The 20205-nt window shown below is 51.5% G+C and overlaps 2 protein-coding genes across 9 annotated transcripts in view; both read left to right on the forward strand.

Moving 5' to 3' along the window:
* Positions 1-8468, forward strand: part of INTS1 (integrator complex subunit 1) — a 46343-nt gene extending 37875 nt beyond the window's left edge. The window contains exons 41-47 of the mRNA XM_053276274.1: positions 193-320; positions 911-1023; positions 1935-2048; positions 3128-3198; positions 4454-4545; positions 5736-5845; positions 7919-8468. Coding sequence (XP_053132249.1) covers positions 193-320; positions 911-1023; positions 1935-2048; positions 3128-3198; positions 4454-4545; positions 5736-5845; positions 7919-8034 — 744 coding nt within the window. The 3' untranslated portion in view covers positions 8035-8468. The remainder of the gene's footprint in view (positions 1-192; positions 321-910; positions 1024-1934; positions 2049-3127; positions 3199-4453; positions 4546-5735; positions 5846-7918) is intronic.
* A 3956-nt stretch (positions 8469-12424) lies between these two features.
* Positions 12425-20205, forward strand: part of MICALL2 (MICAL like 2) — a 114414-nt gene continuing 106633 nt past the window's right edge. For 7 of the 8 annotated variants that reach the window (XR_008312057.1, XM_053276825.1, XM_053276820.1 and 4 more), the window contains exons 1-3: positions 12425-12526; positions 17995-18037; positions 19475-19617. Coding sequence is in view for 7 of the 8 variants with exons in the window: in XM_053276825.1 (XP_053132800.1) it covers positions 19475-19617 (143 nt within the window). In the remaining variant the exon portion in view is untranslated. Of the gene's footprint in view, positions 12527-17994; positions 18038-19453; positions 19618-20205 lie in introns of those variants that run through there. The other variant, XM_053276821.1, reaches the window with a different exon arrangement.

Below are 20205 nucleotides of genomic sequence, written 5' to 3' on the forward strand. Positions count from 1 at the left end.
CTCCTCTTGCATGGATTTCTCATCAGAACAGCCCTGCTGGATCAGGCCCAGGAAGGGCCATCTAGCCCAGGGTCCATCTCCTGTGCTGCTTGTGAGGATCCCGTGAGCCAACCCTAAGGAACGTCAGGGGCGGGGTGGGAGAGGAGAGCCTTCCACCCCCTCCCCAAATGAGCATGTCTTGCTTTCCTCCAGAGCTACCGGAAATCTTCCCGCCACCTGGCTGCCTTCATCAGCAAGTTTGTGCAGTTCATCCACAAGTACATCACCTGCAACGCCCAGGCGGCAGCGTCCTTCGTACAGAAGCACTCCGAGCCCCTCCAGTGAGTATCCAGTCCTCACCGGAGCATGAGAAACGGTTCCGCTTGCAGCCCTCTGGAAACCCGCTGTCTTTGTGGAATGTTGGACATCTTTCCCCGAGTCACGTTGTTGGTCTATCTTGTCTAGGGCAGGGCATCCCAGATGGGGACCCTCCAGATGTTGCTGGACCACAGCTCCCATCATCCCCTGCCACACTAAATTGTAGCCTGGCATGATGGGAGCCGTAGTTCAGCAACATCTGAAGGGACCCAGGTTGGGATTCACTGGTTGAGAGTTCTCTACACACATGTGGCTCTCCAGATGTTGAACTACAACTCACTACACACACAGCACGACTACCGCAAGCACAGTATATTACAGTGGAGGATGATGGGAGTTGTAGTTCAGTAACAAGTAACATCTGGAGAGCCGCCTGCTAGGGATGTGCGAACTGGTCCAGGGGTTCGATGGTTCCGGGAGTCGGTTTGGGGGTTCAGTGGTTCGGGGTTGAACCGAAACACACACACCCTCGGTTCCGTCCGGACCGGAACCAAACCCCCCCCCGCCCCCCAGCCAGTTCGCAATTAAAGTTAAATTACCTGCCTCTCCGCAGTGACCTGTCGTCGGATAACAGCGACCTCGCGATGCTCAAGTCTCTCTTGGCCGGCCTGAGCTTACCCAGCAAGAACGGGGCATCGGACAGAGGGCCCAACGACGAAAAGGATGGTGAGTGCTGGCGGTTCTGTGGCGTATGGGCCACTTCTCCAGCCGCGTCAGTGGCTCTGGCCCTCGGGAATGTGAAATGCTGCCGGTGGCATCTTACATAGGAACTTGGGAAGTAGCTTTCTACTGAGTCAGACTCTTGGTCCATCTGGCTCAGTATTGTCTACACAGACTGGCAGCGGCTTCTCCAAGGTTGCAGGCAGGAATCTCTTTCAGCCCTGTCTGGAGATGCTGCCAGGGAGGGAATTTGGAACCTTCTGCATGCAAGCAAGCAGTTGCTCTTCCCAGAGCGGCCCCATCCCCTACCTAAGAGTGCTCACACATGTAGTCTCCCATTCAAATGTAAACCAGGGCAGACCCTGCTTAGCAAAGGAGACCATTCATGCTTGCTGCCGCAAGACCAGCTCTCCTCACCTTCTTCTCCAAGTGGCTCAGAGCCCTACCCTGCAAATGCAGGCACAAAACAAACCCACCTTCTGCCCACCAAGAAACCCAGCTTCTAGAAGTAGGAAACCCAAAGCCTGGGGTGTCTTCAGGGCAGAAATGACATTCCCCCGCAATGGGGCGGTATTAGGGTGGAAATGGGGAGGCTGGCAGAATCTTCTCGGGCTCTCCCAGCTGGAGATCCCAGCTCCTAATAACTCTCTAGGACAGGGCTGCACAACTTTGGCCACCCAGGTGTTGTTGGACTACAACTCCCATCATCCCCGACTGCTGGCCATGGGCTGGGGATGATGGGAGTTGTAGTCCAACCACTACTAAGGGGCTAGGGCTATACAGCCCTGTTCTAGGGATTTAGGAAGTTGTTGGCTTTCACAGGAGATTCCCCCACCGATGGTGGGGGTCAAGATTCCTGGCCCCTTACAGAGCCCTATTAAAACCTTTCTCTCTTTCTCTCTCCCCTCTCTTGTTAGATGAGGCCGCTACGGGCTCCCTGCCCCTCGTCAGTGTCTCTCTCTTCACTCCTCTCACTCCTGCTGAGATGGCCCCGTACATGAAACGGCTCTCGAGGGGCCAGAGCGTGGAGGGTAAGTGGAGTCGGTCGCCACCCCGTCTTCCAGAGGACCACCTCCGATTCTCCCCACAGGGAACCTTTGGCGTCAGGCATTCATAGAGATGGCTGCTCTGGGGGGAAGGATGCATTTCAAAGCCACGCGTATGCTGGCCTTGGGCCGAAATAAACCAATACTATACTACACTACTATTTCAAAGCCACGCGTGAAATCTCTAGACACTGCGGGCTCAATATTGAAAGCTGGCTCCTTGTCATGGGGGTCTTCTACGTGGGAGGAGGACGTTTTCAGCAGAAGCCAACCGGGAAACTACTACTACTACTACACATATTTAGATAGACAGAAAGAGAAAGAGAGGGGAGGGGGTAGAAATGGATGGATGGATAGAGAGAGAGATAGAAAAAGCGATGGAGGGAGGGAGAGATGGATAGAATGCTTCCCTGTCCCCAAAGGGCTCACAGTCTAAAAAAAGAAACATAAGGTAGACAACAGCAACAGCCACTGGAGGGATGCTGTGCTGGGGATGGAGAGGGCCAGTTGCTCTCCCCCTGCTCAATAAAAAGAATCACCACTTCAAAAAGGTGCCTCTTTGCCCAGTGAGCAGGGGAGTCCGAGTCCGCTTGAACTGCACCCCTGCGTTCCCATCTTGGTCCCACTTTAAGCTCTTAACTGACCGTGCAGAAGAGCTGCTCGGCTTTGCCAAAAACAGAGCAGTTTGAGGTTTTCGGCAGAGTGCTGGCTCCACATTACAATATAAAAACAAAAACAAACAAAACTCTTTCACAGAATCAAAACAATTCAGAGTGAAACAACTAAAATAATTTCACAGGCTCAAAACAATTAAACAGTTTACAATGAATTTTAACTAGAAGCCCGAGGAAACAGGTGCGTCATAAGAGTCTTTTAAAAAGAAGTCAGAGATGGAGAGGCTCTTTTTTCTAAAAAGGAGCGCATTCCAAAGCCCCGGGGCAGCCACAGAGAAGGAAATCCTTTGCTTTCGAACTAAACAGCCCGCAACTCTCTAGTTCCCCCCCCCTTGTCGGAAAGATCAAGCGGGCCATTCCGCCTCCTCGTGATGTTCTCCCCCTTCCCAGATATCCTGGAGGTGCTGACAGATATTGACGAGATGTCCAGACGGAGGCCAGAGATCCTCTCCTTCTTTTCGGTATGTTGGCCTCTCTTCTTGGTCCCGGGGAGCTGTCCAGCCGGCAAAGGAGCAGGTTGGTGCTGAACCAACCAGCCAGGACTCACTGCAGTGCAGGAGGAGGTGTTGCCGTAGCCAGATGCAAGTGAGGGGTTCTGAAGCGGGCCTGGCTGCCCCACTTCTCCCTAGAGCATCCGCAGGGCCCTAATCCAGAGAGGGATGCATTCTCACCCCCAAGCCAGGCTCCGTGATGGAAGGCCGCATGCTGCCTGCCGGGCTCTGCAAGTTTTGCTCTGGGCTTCAGCTGGGGCTTCTTGCCACCTCTGGGGAGGCGGGGCGGAGGGTCTTAACAGGTGGGATGTCTGGCAGTGTGGCCTCCTTGGAGTGTCCGTCAGGGATGCACTGTGGCTGATAAGAGGCGTCCAGCTCTTCTTCTGAGAAGGTCTTGCCCAGTTCTTATTCCAGCACAGGCTGACCCCGATAGCATCACCAGGCACAAGAGGAGCTTTTTCATGTGGTCTCTGTGAGCTGTGTTGGACAATCCAGAGAAATGTCAAAAGCGGGTGCTTCTGGTCCTTCCCTGCTTCCTGGTCCTCTCGAAGGTCAAGGGAAAGAGGGGTGCACGTTATGGAAGCCACTCTCTCTTCCTCTCTCGACATGTGTCTGAAACGGCCAGCCGGTTCTGTGGCCCTGCCATTGTTGTTGTTGTTGTTGTTAATTTGATTTCTATACCGCCCTTCCAAAAATGGCTCGGGGTGGTTTACACAGAGAAATAACAAACCAATAAGATGGGATCCCTGTCCCTAAAGGGCTCACAATCTAAAAAGCAACACAAGATAGACACCAGCAATAGCCACTGGAGGGAACCTGTGCTGGGGATGGATCGGGCCAGTTGCTCTCCTCCTACTAAATACAAGAGAATCACCACTTTTAAAAGATGCCTCTTTGCCCAGTTAGCAGGGGACAAGATAGAGGTGGAAATCAGATTTTGGAAGGATGTTCTTTCTTGAATCTTGTTTTCAGTTGTGTTAAATAAATAAGATGGATCTCTGTCCCCAAAAGGCTCACAATCTTAAAAAAAGGGGGGGGGAAGAAACATAAGATAGACCTCAGCAACAGCCACTGGAGGAGGTGGAGAGGGCCAGTTACTCTCCCCCTGCTCAATAAAGAGAATCACCAGGTTGAAAGGTGCCTCTTTGCCCAGTTAGCAGGGGTTTGGCGATGCTCTGGTTTTTCTCCCCAAACGCTGCTTTTCTTCCTCTTCCCCGCCTCCCAGACTCACCTGCAAAGGCTGATGAGCTCTCCCGAGGAGACCTGCCGGAATCTGGCCTTCTGCCTTGCTCTGCGCTCAATCCAGAGCAACCCCAGGTGAGAGGAGCCGTTTACAGGGCCGGTGTGGTGGGAATTTGCACAGTGACCGTTTTGTCCCTGGGTGAGCGGACGCGAGAACGGGCAGAAGAGCATCAGAAGCTCCTCATTCGGGAAGAGCCTGACTTACATATTACCCCTGTTTAATTGACAAGTGTACATTCCTTTATGGGGACATCCCTGAATTCCCCCCCCCCCGCTCTGGCTTTCTAGAGACGTTGTCGTCATTTCTGTGGTGGACAGAGGGAATTAGAGAAGGGCTTAGAGCCAGATGGCACACTTAAAGCCATTGGCAAACATTTTTGGCTCACAAAGAGATGGGCGAGGCAACATGTTTCACAAAAGCTCTCACATCTCTCACCTTTTTCAGTGCTTGGCTTTGTGATCCTAGCAGCAGCAATTGTGCTCCTCCCTCCCCCTACTCCCCATTTTTTAACTCAAAATAAACTACAGTGAGGGCAGGACACACCGCCCTTGCTCTGACTTGACTTCAGGCTTCCGATCTCATTGGTTACATGGCTTTATCCTGAAGCCAAATCAGAGTAAGGGTGATGTTCTCTTCTCTCATTCTGATCTGGTGATGAGAGTGAGAGAAATGGCTGGGAGAGAGGGAGTCGTGCAGGGCTCAGCCGAGAGCACGTTCCGCCGCCTGGGGGCAACCACTGAGAAGGCCCTGTCCCGCGTGCTCAACAAAACAGGCCTCAGCAAGTGTCTGCATGTGGAGCAGAGGCCTCCCAGCTGATCTAGTCAGGTGGGTAGATTCAGCTGCAGGCAAACGGCCCCTAAGTTCCCCGGGGCCCAAGCTATTTAGGGCTTTAATGGTAACTGAAAACATGTCTCCATTATTTATTTATTTTTATTTTATTTTACATTTTTATATCCCGCTCCTCCTCCAAGGAGCCCAGAGCGGTGTACTACATACTTAGGTTTCTCCTCACAACAACCCTGTGAAGTAGGTTAGGCTGAGAGAGAAGTGACTGGCCCAGAGTCACCCAGCAAGTCTCATGGCTGGATGGGGATTTGAACTCGGGTCTCCCCGGTCCTAGTCCAGCACTCTAGCCGCTGCACCACGCTGGCTCCATTAAAGTTGTCATTCATGGGAGTGTGGTGGTGGCTGAGATGCGGGTGGCCAGTTGGAGCTCCCCTGAATCCTTGTGTTCTCCCTCTCTCTCTCCCTCCAACGTTTTCAGCATTGCGGCCAGCTTCCTTCCCACGTTCATGTACTGCCTCGGCAGCCGCGACTTTGAGGTGGTTCAGACGGCCCTGAGAAACCTGCCCGAATACACTCTCCTTTGCCAAGGTAAAAGCGGACGGGAGTCCTGACTGAGGCTGCAAAATACTGGTCCTCCTACCTGACGTTCTCAGGCCAAAGGTTGTTGGACTACAACTGCAATCATCTCCTGCCACATTGGCCTTTTGGATGATGGGACCTGTAGTCCTCTAACATCTGGGGACCCAAGGCTGAGAACCCCAGAGTTACGTGAAAAGCTTTGGGCTAGTAGAAAAAATGCACCAGTGGGGGAGTAGAGCCTGGTGTCCTGATATGCAGCTGCTTTCTTGCAATGTTTTTACATGGAGGGTGTTACAAAAGAACACAGCACCTTCCCCCGCCCTACGGTTTGAAGTGGTATGGTCCACCCTCGCACATCAGATTTTCTCCCCCCTCGTTCTGCTGCTGTGTGTAAACCAGGCCTCGGGTGCACGGAGTTCGCAAGCGACTCCCAGATCACCCCGGCTGCTGAACCCGTTCCCTCCTGCTGGCCTATTTCCCCCGCTCTCTGCGCCAGAAGCGGTTTTCTCAATGTTATCTATTCCCCCCCCACCCCCATCACTTTTCAAAAATTTATTTAATTTATTTATTTTAGTACATTCATATACCGCCCCATATTAAAAAAAGTCCCTGGGTGGTTCACAATATAAAACCAATTAAAACATTAACGTAATTAAAACCATTTAAAACGCCATAAAAACTCTAAAACCAAAGCTTGATTTATTTCTACTACTTCTTGGTTTCCATGCACGCACCCCCACCCCGGGAGCCGGTTTCTCCGGTGCCCCCCGTGGCTTTTGGGGCGCTGAAAACAGGGGTGGCATTTAGCGCAGAGGCCCCAGGGGCCCATGGCACCTTTCCCAGGAAGCATTTTTGGGTTGGGGTGTGTGGAATTTTAAAGCGTTTGCATTTCTCCAGTCTAAAAAAAACAATACTCAGCTGGCCCGGCGGGGCTTGTGTGTTGGCCAAATGTCAGCAGGCAACCTTTTCCCTGATCCCCGGCAAATAGCGGCAGGCGCTGCCGTCAGACGGCAGCGGTGCTGGTTTCCACGGTGGCCGCAGCCGCCCTTCGTGTTCAGCACGTCGCAGATGGTTCTCTAGACTTCCTAAGAGTTTTTTTGTTTTTTCAGTAAAGGCACCAGGCAGGGAGCAAAGGGTAGTCCTATAATTATTACCCCTGTGTGCTCGCCTTTCACTTGGTTGAGCAGCGGGCTCTGGGGTGGGTGCTGGTGGGTGACACTCCACGGGGATCCAGGAGCTGATGTGCATATGGGAGGCCCGTCTGTTCAATCGTTCACTTCTCTGCTCGAAAGGAAGTCAAAAGGAATCCCACCTCCTGCATGCAAGCCCGATGCTCTTCCACTGAGCTACAGCCCCACCCCGTAAGGGGAATTTCTTACAGTGCTCACGTGTAGTCACCCATCCAAACACAAACCAGGGTGGACTCTGCTTAGTGCTCGGGACAGTGCATACTCGCTCCCCCAAGGTTGGCTCTCCTCCCCCACAAAGGAGGTCTGCTCACAAGAGCAGACAATGCTAGGAACGTAGGAAGCTGCCTTCAACTGAGTCAGACCCTTGGTCCACCCAGCTCAGTTTTGTCTACACAGACTGGCAGCGGCTTCTGCAAGGTTTCAAGCAGGAGTCTTTCTCAGCCCTCTATTTGGAGCTGCTCTCAGGGAGGGAGCCTGGAACTTTCTGCATGCAGATGTTGCTCCCAGAGTGGCCCCATCCCCTAAGGGGAATACCTTACACCCGTGTCGTCTCCCCTTCAAATGCAAACCCGGGCAGACCCTGCTTAGCAAAGGGGGCCATTCCTGCTCCCTCCCACCAGACCAGCTCTCCACAAGACCACTCTAGGGGTGGCCGGCCTAAGGTTCCCCAGCCGGAGCCCAACACCAGCAGGGCCGGCCACCCCGCTATACTGATTCCGTACAGCACAGCCGGATCATTTTGGGGAGGTGCCATCGCCCAGTGCTGTGAGGCTGCACTCTCTGTTTTTCCAGCGTGGGGTGGGGCAGGGTGGCGGGCGCCTCCCCCTCGTGACCCTGGCCGCCTCCCTTTGCCCCAGACCCATCTCTCTCCCCTCGCCCTCTTTCTCGCCAGAACACGCCGCCGTCCTGCTGCACCGGGCCTTCCTGGTGGGGATGTACGGCCAGGTAGACACCAGCTCCCAGATTTCGGAAGCCTTGAAGATTTTGCATATGGAAGCCATGATATGACCCGGGCGAGCCCAGGCCCCAGGACTTGGAGACGGGGCTTGCCTGCTTTGGACCCTGCCGGACTGGAAGCCCGCCAGAGAGCGGCTGGTTCTGCAGTCCACACTCCAGAGGAGAGGGGGCCGCGGCGTTTCTCTTGGACCGCGCTGAAGGAGGAAGGGGAGGTGGGTTGCTGGCATTTGTGGAAAGAAAACGATGCCATGATGCGGGTTATGACAATGGCCATCCCTTACCTTTTGGGAATTGGGATGGGAAACCCCACCCCATAGCAGCAGCCCCCCACACCCACGAGTTGGACCCTCAGGAGTTGGGGGTGCAGTTGTCCCCAGATTAGCTCCCTGCTCTGTCAGACAGAGGGAGAGCATCTCTACAAGATGTACGGCCCAGTCATGTTTGTTACTTCTTTTAAAATTAAAAAAAGTTTTGTTTTTGTTGCACTTCCTTCATTGATGCCTCTTGCTTTTGGTTTCCGTCGGAACCGGCGTCCTCGAGTTTGGATCCCCAGAGCGTGTTGGATTACCGCTCTCCTCCTCCACACAGTGCATCATATAACAAATGGCACCTGCAAAATGTAGTGATGGCTTCTAGGTGGATAAATCCAATTCACAGAGGCGGATGAGTGTCCGTGACTACACAGAGCCTCCATGTTCAAAAGCAGTGTATCTATGAATAACGGCTGCTGGGGAGCAACAGTAAGAGAGGACTCTTTCTGTCGTGCTTGTGTACTTCCCACAGACATCTGCCTGGCCGCGTGGGAAACAGGTCTTGTATAACCCAACAGGCTTTTCTGCTGCCTTTCTCTTCTAAAGACACAGATAGGCTAAAAGGCAGGCAGAATCGGAGATTTGGACCTGCCCTGAATTAGAACCCCACCATCTTTAGGGGCTGGGCCTTCTGTCTCTCAGCCTCAAGACACCAGCCTTGGGATTCTCTCATGCATTTTAAAAATGCCAGTTGGCCAAATGGTATGTTAAATCCAGAGAGCATCCTTAAGGAGGCAAATAGGGCGAGCGATATTATCTAGCACTGGGCAATGTTATAAATAAATTACTAATATATGGGTTCTGTGGCCCTGATCTGTTCAGAGCACTCTGGGATGCCATCCACACTCTTTCCCCAGTGACCTAAAAGCAAAGGTGGCAACCTTGGATCTCCCCAGATGGACTACAATACCCATCAGGCCCAGCTACCATATAGGGGCCAGATGCCCCTTCCTGTCTTTTAATTCAATTGGCATCCATGGAACATAGGAAGCTGCCTTCTACTGAGTCAGACAGTTGGTCCACCTAGCTCAGTACTGTCCACACTGACTGGCAGCAGCTCTCCAATGTTTCAGGCAAGGGTCTTTCCCAGCCCTGCCTGGAGAGGCTGCCAGGGATTGAAGCTGGGGGCCTTCTGCATGCAAACCAGTTGCTCTCTCGTGGAACTACAACCCCATCCCTTAACTATCTTTCAGCACTCGCCTGTAGTTGCCCATCTGAATGCAAACCAAAGCAGACCCTGCTTAGCAACATGGAGAAATCATGCTCACTACCACCTTAAGTGGCACAGTGGGGAAGTAACTTGCCTAGAGAGCAAGAGGTTGCCGGTTCGAATCCCCGCTGGTATGTTTCCCAGACTATGGGAAACACCGATCTCAGGCAGCAGCGATATAGGAAGATGCTGAAAGGAATCATCATCTCACACTGTGTGGGAGGAGGCAATAGTCAACCCCTCCTGTATTTTGGTATTTCTACCAAAAGGAAACCACAGGGCTCTGTGGGCACCAGGAGTCGAAATCGACTTGATGGCACACTATGCCTTTCCTGCCGGACCAGCTCTCAGCAGATTACCTAAATAGATAAAAGAATAAAAGTAAATAAAATTAGGATTTCCCAGTCATTTGTGGTAGGGAAATTTACCGAGAGAATCTCCTCTTAAAGAAACAAGCCCAGGTCTACAGGCAGTTGCATGTACAGCAACTCCCGAGCATCCGTCCTCCCGAAGATCAGGCGGCAGGTTCCCCATAACAAAGATTGTTCCAACCTCTTGAGAAAAACTAACGGTTTATATTCTACTGCAGCGGCTTCGGCGTGTGGCTTTAGTGCCCACAGTGGGCCTGAAATGAAATCCAAGGCTAATCATGGAGGTGTTTCCCTGGGCAACTTAAAGATGATGGATCTGGCTTGCCTGCCGCTGGATCCTTTCTGCTTCTGCCTGGACCAGCGACCGGCCAGTTCCATCCGTGTGGCTCCAACCCTCACGTTGCCTCCATGGCCTGGTGAAAAAGAATCGTGGCCAACCAGTTTCCTCCTTTCCATTGTGCACAGAATGCATTGGGAGTGAAAAGGAGACAAGCATGACTTGTCCCCTTAGCTGAGCAGGGTCTGCCCTGGTTGCATTTGAAGGGGAGGAGCACTAGAAGATATTCCCCCGAGGGGATGAGGCCGCTCTGGGAAGATCGCCTGCATGCTTGCCTGCAGAAGGTTCCCGTTTCCCTCCAAGATAGGGCTGAGAGAGATTGCTGCTTGCAACTTTGGAGAAGCTGCTGCCAGTCTGTGTAGACAATACTGAGCTAGATGGACCAAGGGTGTGACTCAGTATAAGGCGGCTTTCTATGGAGTTGGGCCCAACTGTGCCCGGAGAAGAGCTAGGGATGGACCAAAGCGAAAATGGTAGCACATTTACAGGATTCGGTTATGGAGCATTCCTTCTATGATAAAGCTAACCCCATACTTCGCTAGTTCTCATGAGCAAAGTGTGGGTTGGAGAAATTTCTTGCCTGGACTCGGATAAGAGTATAGAAAGCTGCCATAGTCGGACCATTGGTCCATCTCTCTCAGTATTGTCTGCTACACAGGCTGGCAGCGGCATCTCCAAGGTTGCAAGCAGGAGTCTCAGCCTTATTTCGGAGATGCCAGGGAGGGAACTTGGAACCTTCTGCATGCAAGCAGGCATACGCTCTTCCCAGAGTGGCCCCTAAGGGGAATAGCTTACAGTGCTCACACATGTGATCTCCCATTCCAATGCAAACCAGGGCAGATCCTGCTTAGCAAAGATCCTGCTCTCCTCCCATTGTGTGCTGTGTGTGCTCCCAGTTTTCGACCATGGGCTTGCAAAAACCTAGGCAGGAGGAGAGGGAAGTGTTCACATGCAAAGTAGCAGCTGGTAGGATGGTTTTTCTTCCTACTTCCGTCAAATAGGGACATGGGAAGCTGCCTTCTGCCGAGTCAGGCCATTGGTCCCTCTAGTGCAGTACTGTCTACACTGACTGGCAGCAGCTCTCCTAAGATTTCAGGCAGGAATATTTCTTCCCAGCCCTCTCTGGGGATTCTGCCAGGGCATGAACCTGGGACCTTCTGCATGCAAGCATGCTGATGCTCTTCCACTGAGCTATGGCCCTGTCCCTTAGGGCAGAGTTTCTTAACCTTGGGCCCCCAGATGTTGTTGGACTACAACTCCCATCATCCTCAGCCACAATGGCACATGTGAGCAAGCCGACTGTTTGCATCAGCGAGGGAAGGAAAGGCCTCAATCAAAATCAGGTCTTGTGCAGGAATCTGGAATCTTTTCGTTTGTTAATGAAACAGCAGGCAGCATTTTACCCGCTCTGGGCTTTATGTTGTGTTAGGGGTGTGTGTGTGTGTGTGTGTGTGTGTGTGTGTGTGTGTGTGTGTGTGTGTGTGTGAGAGAGAGAGAGAGAGAGAGAGAGAACTTGCTTTGCTTTGCTTTCCCCCACAACCTGCAGGCAGTACAATTCACCCAGCCACTGGCTGAGACCAACATAGCTCTTTTTATAATTGCTGGTAAAGGCAATGTTGTGCCGTTGAGTCAATTTCGACTCCTGGCGCCCACAGAGCCCGGTGGTTTTCTTTGGTAGAATACAGGAGGGGCTGACCATGGCCTCCTCCCGCACAGTATGAGATGATGCCTTTCAGCATCTTCCTAGATCGCTGCTGCCCAACATAGGAGTTTCCCATAGTCTGGGAAACAGACCAGCGGGGATTGGAAATGGCTTCCTAGGCAAGCCCTTTCCCTGCTGCGCCATTAGGTGGTAGTCTATGCAAACATACCTGATCATGCCCAGGCGCCTGGGGGCTCAGCCCCTCCAGCCAACCTTTGCCCCCCCTGGCACCCTCTTCTGGGGCCCATGACCACTTCATTCGCGGAGGCTTCTTACGGAGCGCAAGTAATTGCCAATAAGCTCTCGGAGAGCAAAACCCGTCCTCTCCACGATCCACAATCTCGTTATTAGTGTAAAAATAAAAGGAGTCATTTTATTGCTATTACAGCCTGTTTGCCATTATTTGCATAACTGCTAAATGCTAATAAGACAATTAGCAATTATAGCTTAATAATTATGCCTCCGCAATAACTGTCCTATTGTATCATAATGAAATTCTTAATTGTTGCTAGGGGTTTTTCATGCCGTCTCTGCTGGTTTCTGTAAAGGAGCAGGAGCAGCAGCAAGCAGCCGGGGCTTTAGGACAGAGCGCGGCCATGGAGAGGCGGAAAGGTATGTTCTAGAAGAAAGCCCAACGTAGATTTTTGAAAGCGAAAAGGGGATACTGGACTGGGGTTCTAGAGGGGGCACTTGAGAGGGGACACTTGATCAGGGGTTCTAGAGGGGGCACTTGATCAGGGGTTCTAGAGGGGGCACTTGATCAGGGGTTCTAGAGGGGGCACTTGAGAGGGGGCACTTGATCAGGGGTTCTAGAGGGGGCACTTGATCAGGGGTTCTAGAGGGGGCACTTGATCAGGGGTTCTAGAGGGGGCACTTGAGAGGGGACACTTGATCAGGGGTTCTAGAGGGGGCACTTGATCAAGGGTTCTAGAGGGGGCACTTGATCAGGGGTTCTAGAGGGGGCACTTGAGAGGGGGTTCTAGAGGGGGCACTTGAGAGGGGGCACTTGATCAGGGGTTCTAGAGGGGGCACTTGAGAGGGGACACTTGATCAGGGGTTCTAGAGGGGGCACTTGATCAAGGGTTCTAGAGGGGGCACTTGAGAGGGGGCACTTGATCAGGGGTTCTAGAGGGGGCACTTGAGAGGGGGCACTTGATCAGGGGTTCTAGAGGGGGCACTTGATCAGGGGTTCTAGAGGGGGCACTCGATCAGGGGTTCTAGAGGGGGCACTCGAGAGGGGACACTTGATCAGGGGTTCTAGAGGGGGCACTCGATCAGGGTTCTAGAGGGGGCACTTGAGAGGGGACACTTGATCGGGGGTGCTAGGGGGGGCACTTGATCGGGGGTGCTAGAGGGGGGCACTTGATCGGGGGTGCCAGAGGAGCCTAGGTGACTTTTCTCATTGTTCTCTGTCACTTTTTACATCACCTACCTAATACAACTTTTGCATCATCTGAATTTTTGAAGTGCACAAATGTTCTTTCAAAACTGCACATTTTGGGAAGGGGGGAATCGCACGTTTTGTGTCTGCATCCCCATTTTAAAAAGCCCCGAGTGTATCCCCGCTTTCTTCTGAAATGTTGGAGAGTGTATGCTCTGGACAGATTCAACACTGTGTGGCTGCATAAAACCGTGAGGCCTGCCCTCTTAATATTAATGTGCACACTTCATCAGGGCAGGAGAGGTTAATTGGTTAATATTTGCAAGATGATTTGAAGCTACGTAGTCGCTAAATACCCATTATCCTTTCGCTATCAGCTCAGGGCTTTAACCACTGTTTCCTTCCTCATGGGCAGATGAAGGAACCAGGTTCCTTTCAGAGGCCCAGCCAATCCAGGAAAGGGGAGGGACATGTTTCTATGGCAAAGCTGTTTGATTTTATTCGGACTTCAGCCCTTCACTCTCTCTCTCTAAGCCTCAGCAGGGATTGCCTCTTTGAAACTGCTGGAATAAATATGTCCCAAGTTTAGTTTCAGCTTTACAGATAAGCAAGAATCTGTCTGGCTCTCTTGCTTAGACTGTCCAAGGCCAGAATTTATGGGGCTATTTGGCTATTCTATTCCCAAGCCACCTTGGAATGTAGCTTGAAGTCACATCCAACTACTGGGTAAAGGACCAAAACAGGCTTCCCTGGCAATGCGTGTGTGAATATTGATGCATGGAGGGAATCTATTGGCCATTAAAAGTTCCATCTACTCAGCACTGAAAAACTGAGTTGTGTGCATCTCTGTTTCTGGAGCCTCTCTTGGCTGGGAGATTTGGTCTCTTTTCACAGCCGGATGAAGCAAAGACTGAAGATTCCCACCCAGAACAGAAGACTGAGCTGGCTTCTTTCTCATTGTCTTTATTTACATTTTATATCCCGCTCTTTCTCCAAAGAGCCCAGAGTACTACATATTTAGGTTTCTCCTCACAACAACCCTGTGAAGTAGGTTAGACTGAGAGAGAAGTGACTGGCCCAGAGTCACCCAGCTAGTTTCATGGCTGAAGGGGGATTTGAACTCGGGTCTCCGTGGTCCTAGTCCAGCACTCTAACCACTACACCACGCTGGCTCTCTACCAGTCGTGATGTTAATTGCCATTAACACCACGACTGCAAAATTACTGGCTGCAGAATGGAAAGTGTTTGCAAAGATGTCACAAACCTCTCCAGAGGTGCACCTAGGTAATTTTGGAGCCTGGACCCAAAGGCTTAGGAACATAAGAAGCTGCCTTCTTACTGAGCCAGACCCTTGGTCCATCTAGCTCAGTACTGTCTGCACAGACTGGCAGCGGCTTCTCCAAGGTTGCAGGCAGGATTCAGCGCTCCAGTGTGGCCCGGCTCCAACCGTCTCCTTTGCAAGCGTGCCCCCTTGAACTGCCGAACTGGTTCTTAACCAGTTCGGCCTGGTTCGATACACGGACCGAACTGGGGGTTGGTTCAACTCCAGCCGGGCCAGTTCCGGTTCGGCTTGAACTCGAACCGAACTGCCGGAATGGGTTCCATGCACACTCCGATTCAATTGTGGTTGCTTTAGTATGACAACCAACATTGGCCACCCTACTTCAAATAAAAGATAGCTGACGTCAGCTGAGCCCTTGCCCACCACTTCCTGCAAATTTTCACTGTGCACATGGCCGTGTGTGCCTCCTCCTCCTCCACCCGCCTCCCAACATTTGCTGGCATAAGTACGATCCCTGGCCCTAAAGGTAACCTTACAATATCCAAGAAACTCTAGCAAATGAATGCAAGACTAGGAATATAAGAAGATCCTTGCAGAATCAAGCCAAGGCCTCTCCATCCAAGCATCCTGTTTTCCACAGTGCTCCACCAGATGCTCCTCAGTGTTTCCATTCAACCTGACAAAACAAATTTATTATTTTTAAACACTTTTTGAATGTTTTTTAAGGCCTTTACAAACAAAATGCACCTGGCAAGATTTTTTAAAACAACAACAACAAGCAAACAGAAAAACATTCTTCATGCATCTGAAAGTTGAATGCCTGTAATTGAAGCACTGCTTTTTGAGCTGTTAGCACATTTGGGGCCAGTTCAGAAGATACTTTCTTCCCTGAACTAGCCCATGCAATTAACAAGGAGGATGCATGGAGAGTGCTTAAGTCCTTATGGCTTTCCCAGGAGTCCTGATGTGCAGGGTCTAAGCAGGGTCCACCCTGGTTTGCATTTGAATGGGGGACTACATATGTGGACACTATAAGAGATTCCCCTTAGGGGATGGGGCTGCTCTGGGAAGAGCAGAAGGTTCCAAGTTCCCTCCCTGGCAGCATCTCCAAGATCGTGCTGAGAGAGACTCTTGCCTGCAACCTTGGAGAAGCCGCTGCCAGTCTGTGAAGACAATACTGAGCTAGATAGACCAATGGTCTGACTCAGTATATGGCTGCTTCCTATGTCGATTGGAACAATTGTGTGAATTAGGCGAATATCTGTTGCCACGAAACAGTCCTTTGCTAGAACCTATTCAAGCCTTCAACCCCCATCTCTGACTGGCCCCGTCACATCCCGATTAATTCTTAGAGCAACTTATGTGTCAGGAGAAGTTGAAAACACGTCCAAGGCTGCCAAAGCTGTCCATGACTGGGAAGTAAAGTTCTACAGTGTAATATATCTCTCATCAGTGGGCGACATCCTATTTATTATCCTGCTTGTAGAGCAACATATGCTAAACCCTTATTACAAGAGATTCCTATAAACGGCGTGGAGGATTAATAATGCATTTATAACACAACTTTGCTTTACTATGAAATGATCTATAAACGTGTAATAAATGTTTTATAATGTTTTTGTAGCCTGTTATAAATGATAAATGGGCAGGCTATAGATGCCCCATCAAATATTCATGCCGCATTGTTTGTGCCGTGGTGCCGTGGTACTATCCGAGAGCCATTAATAATAAAGAAAACGGAGACGTTCGGAAAAAGTTGCGGACATGGGCCGGCAAGCCATTTATAATGCCATCTATAATCCTTACCATAAAGTAAATACATTGGCCGGTGACCACCGATGAGACCGAGGGAGCCCGGTGAATTATTTGTAAGGGTGGTTATATATTAATGTATATTATCCATATCGTGCCCAGAGAGTTGTCATTAATATATTATATGGCATGTATTATTAATCCTTGTGAGCCAATTTATAGGCAGCAGCCCTTTTTAAAAGGGGGAAATAAATAAATAAACAAATACCACCTCGCCTCGGTTGCTCCATTGACACCCGGGTGACGGCATCTCTCGTGAGCTCGTCGGCTTATTCTGACTGTTCCTGTCTATGGCCGGCGAGGGTCTCTCTCTCTCCTCTCTGGCTGTGGTTTAGGCCACCAAATGCCGCTCTGGCACAGGGCATGGTAGCAAATCTAATATGCAACCGGGGAGGGTTGCCAGATGATTATGGTTTATCATTTATATATGGTGTCATCAACGGACACGGTACACATTACAGAGTAAACAGGAGCAAAGGAGAGAAAAAAGGGGGAGAGGCCAACCCCTGCCCCAAGGAGCTTACAGTCAACACCGCCCTGAGCCTCTGGATGGGGCGGTTTATAAATGTAATAAATAATAACAATAAATAATAACAGGTTGTCACCGGGGGGGGGGAGATCAGAGAGACAAGATTGTCTTTTAAAAGGCCTGGTGCAGGATTCTGAGAGCCCCCAAAGAAGGATCTGGAAGAGATCCAAATCTAACCACCCCTATCTTGCTGTTTTTAAGAAGTCGCTGAAGACATTCCTGTTTAATCAGGCCTTGAGTTTAAAAGGTTTAAAGTTCCTATTAGTTTATCTTTTAAACTGCTTTACATTATTTTAATGTTTTGTTTGATTGTGTTTTTAAATTTTGGAACATATTATATAAACTGCACAGGGGTACAGAACTTGGTCGGTATAGAAATATGCAAAAAACCCAAAATTCTATTTTATTTTATTTTGGTCAGGGGCTTTTTATACACTTCCCCCCACCTACATTCCCTGGGGTTGAGGTTATACTGAGAACAGTCAGGCATCAGTTTATTGAAGAAACATCTTTTGAATTATTTAAAAACGGCCCAGCAGTAGATGTTTTTAAAAAGTTAACTATTCTGAGTGCAGGTACTTAAAAATCTGTGGGTGGGTGGTGTCTTCTTAGAAGAGGTATTCTTCTTTGTCTTACACACAGAAGGGAATGCCTCTTTCTAAAGAGGCATACCAATGCACCATCTAAAACCAATTCTTTTTCTTTAGAACTACTGTTCCATGCATATGCAAAGTGATGCTAATATAATAAATCCAGGGGTTCTCAACCTTGGCTTCTCAGATGTTGTTTTGGAGTACAACTCCCAACATCCCCAGGCTGTGGCTGGGGAGGATGGGAGTTGTAGTCCCTACATCTGGGGATCTACATTTGAGACCCCCTGGATTAAGAGACTGCAGCATGTTGTGGAGAAAATGAACAGAGGGGAGGTTTCCCCCATTGATTTCAGCATAGCCTGATTCAGAAATTATGCTGTACGAGCGTACAGATGTCAACTCATACATGTTTGTGTGAATGACTGTACTTGTGTTTGTTTTAAACAACAGCAACAACAGCAATACTGTTTTTCTCTCTACTAGAGATCTAAGACTAGAACTCTGAATCACCCAATGAAACCGACTGGTAAGTGATTGAAAGGAGTTGAAATAAAGGAGTTGGTTCTTTGTCTGAATTTTAATGAATTAATTATTGCCCCAAACTCCTGTCTCTGGGCAGCGTACACATTTAATGCATAGGCCCCCAACCTTGGGTCTGCAGACGTGGTTGGACTACAGCGCCCATCATCCGCAGCCATCATGACTGGAGACAATGGGAGTTGTAGTCCAGCCACATCTGGAGGCCCAAGACTGGGCACCCTGGATTTACTGTATCTGCCTGGCTCAAGACAGGGGGATGGTTAGTTTAGATTACTATTTTAGATTATTTCAGTGGATGTCATCTGATTCTGCAGTGAATATAATCGGCTAATCCAATGACTAGTTTAGGTTAGCTGCCTTAGATGACGTCGACGGGCAGAGTAGAGGCCTGTCGTTAGCCATCGTAGAGCCTCCACGTCCAAGGGCACTGTACCTCAGTCCGGACACTAAATCTGGAGGAACCAACAGTGGCGCGGTCTCGCCTTCGGGCTTGCTTTTGACGGAGGAAAGCTGCCCAGGGGCGGCGGAGTGGCAGCCTAGCTCCCCCGCCGAGCCAAGTCTCGGGGCTTCCTGCGAGTCGGCCAGCGAGCAGCTCCCACTGCAGCACCTGGCTGCGCGGGCGGCGGGCTTCCCCACGAGCCAGCGCGCCCGGGCTTCCCGGAGTCGCGACCCGCGCGGCGGAGAAGCCCTGGCAGGCCAGCGGGGGAGAAGGGGCGTGGGGAGCCGCCGCGGGGTAGCGCGGAGGCGGAGTCCGGCGCTCGGTCAGGGCTGCGGGCTCCTCCGCGCCGCGCCTCCCTCCCTCCCTCCCCCCCCAGACGCTGCCTGCCTCTCTCTCTCTCTCTCTCTGCCCGCCTCCTTCCCACAGATCCGGCGGCCGTTGGAGCTTGTCCGGGAGGAGAAGAAGAAGAGGAGGAGGAGGAGGAGGAGGAAGGGGGAAGCAGCAGCGGGGCGCTCGGGAAGTTGGAGGCTGCCCGGCGGGGAGCTTGCCGGCCGCAGATCGCCCCTCCTTGGCGCGCCCCTCCGGGCAGCCGCGCGTCTTTGCGCACGGCCGAAGTGGCGACTTTGCGCTCTGCAGCCGGAGGCCAGCCCCGCTTCCTGGAGGGGAGATGTAGTCGACGTCCCCCCCGCTCCCCCGAAGAACCACGTGGACTTGGAGTGCGGCGGGGTGCTCCTTTAAGGGGGGAAGCTTGGCCTCTGGAGGACAGTCCCCACTTGTGTGTGTGGGGGGGACACTTCTGGAGACTTCACTCTTTGTTTTCCAGAGCAGCCCAGAGGCTTGGGTGAGGGGCGCCGCCTCCTCCCCCCGCCCCGCCCGGCTCCTGCCTGCCTGCCTTTCGCCTTCCTGTCCCCTGCAAACTATCCCTCTGTTTTTCTATCTCCTTTTATTCTAACCCCCCCCGCGATCGACCCCCCCCCCGCGAAGATGGCAGCCATCCAAGCCCTCCAGCAATGGTGCCGCCAGCAGTGTGAAGGGTACAAGGATGTCCACATCACGAACATGACCACCTCGTTCCGGGACGGCTTGGCCTTCTGCGCCATCCTCCATCGCCACAGGCCGGAACTCATGTGAGTAGGGGCAGCACTGGTGGGGGTGGGGTGGGGTGGGGGGTTCTGATGGACAGATTCCTGGGGAATCCGTCCATCAGCAGCGAGTCGCCGGGAAAGTGAAATGGAGCCTGCATGTTCAGGAGCAGTATACCCCTGGGTGCCCAGTGCTAGGGGGAAACAGCAGGCGAAGGCCAGTTTACCTTGGAGTGGAGTTGGGGGGGGAGACCATAATTTGCACCTTATGGTCAAATGCTGTCGGTGCAAGGAAACATGCCTGAGCGGATCTCTTTTTGATCATGGTGTAACCCTGGGTATTTAAAACGCTTCACACGGGTTATCCCAGGTGTCGTTACAACAGCCAGATGAGGTAGGCCACTCTTGGTACCCTTGTCTTGGTGATGGAGGGGCAGGGCTGAAGCTGAGAGCAAAGCCACACACACACACACCCCACATTCATGGCTCAGGTGAGATTCAAAGCAAGGACTTCCACCCCATGCCAGCTCCCCCGCAGTTTTATCCATAATCTCAAAACTGAAGATCCTCCATGCTCAGAGACAGTCTACCCCTCAATACAAGGTGTTGTGAGCCAGCCACAGAGCTGTTCCT

This window comes from Hemicordylus capensis, chromosome 13, assembly GCF_027244095.1.
Source record: "Hemicordylus capensis ecotype Gifberg chromosome 13, rHemCap1.1.pri, whole genome shotgun sequence".
Taxonomy (NCBI): domain Eukaryota; kingdom Metazoa; phylum Chordata; class Lepidosauria; order Squamata; family Cordylidae; genus Hemicordylus; species Hemicordylus capensis.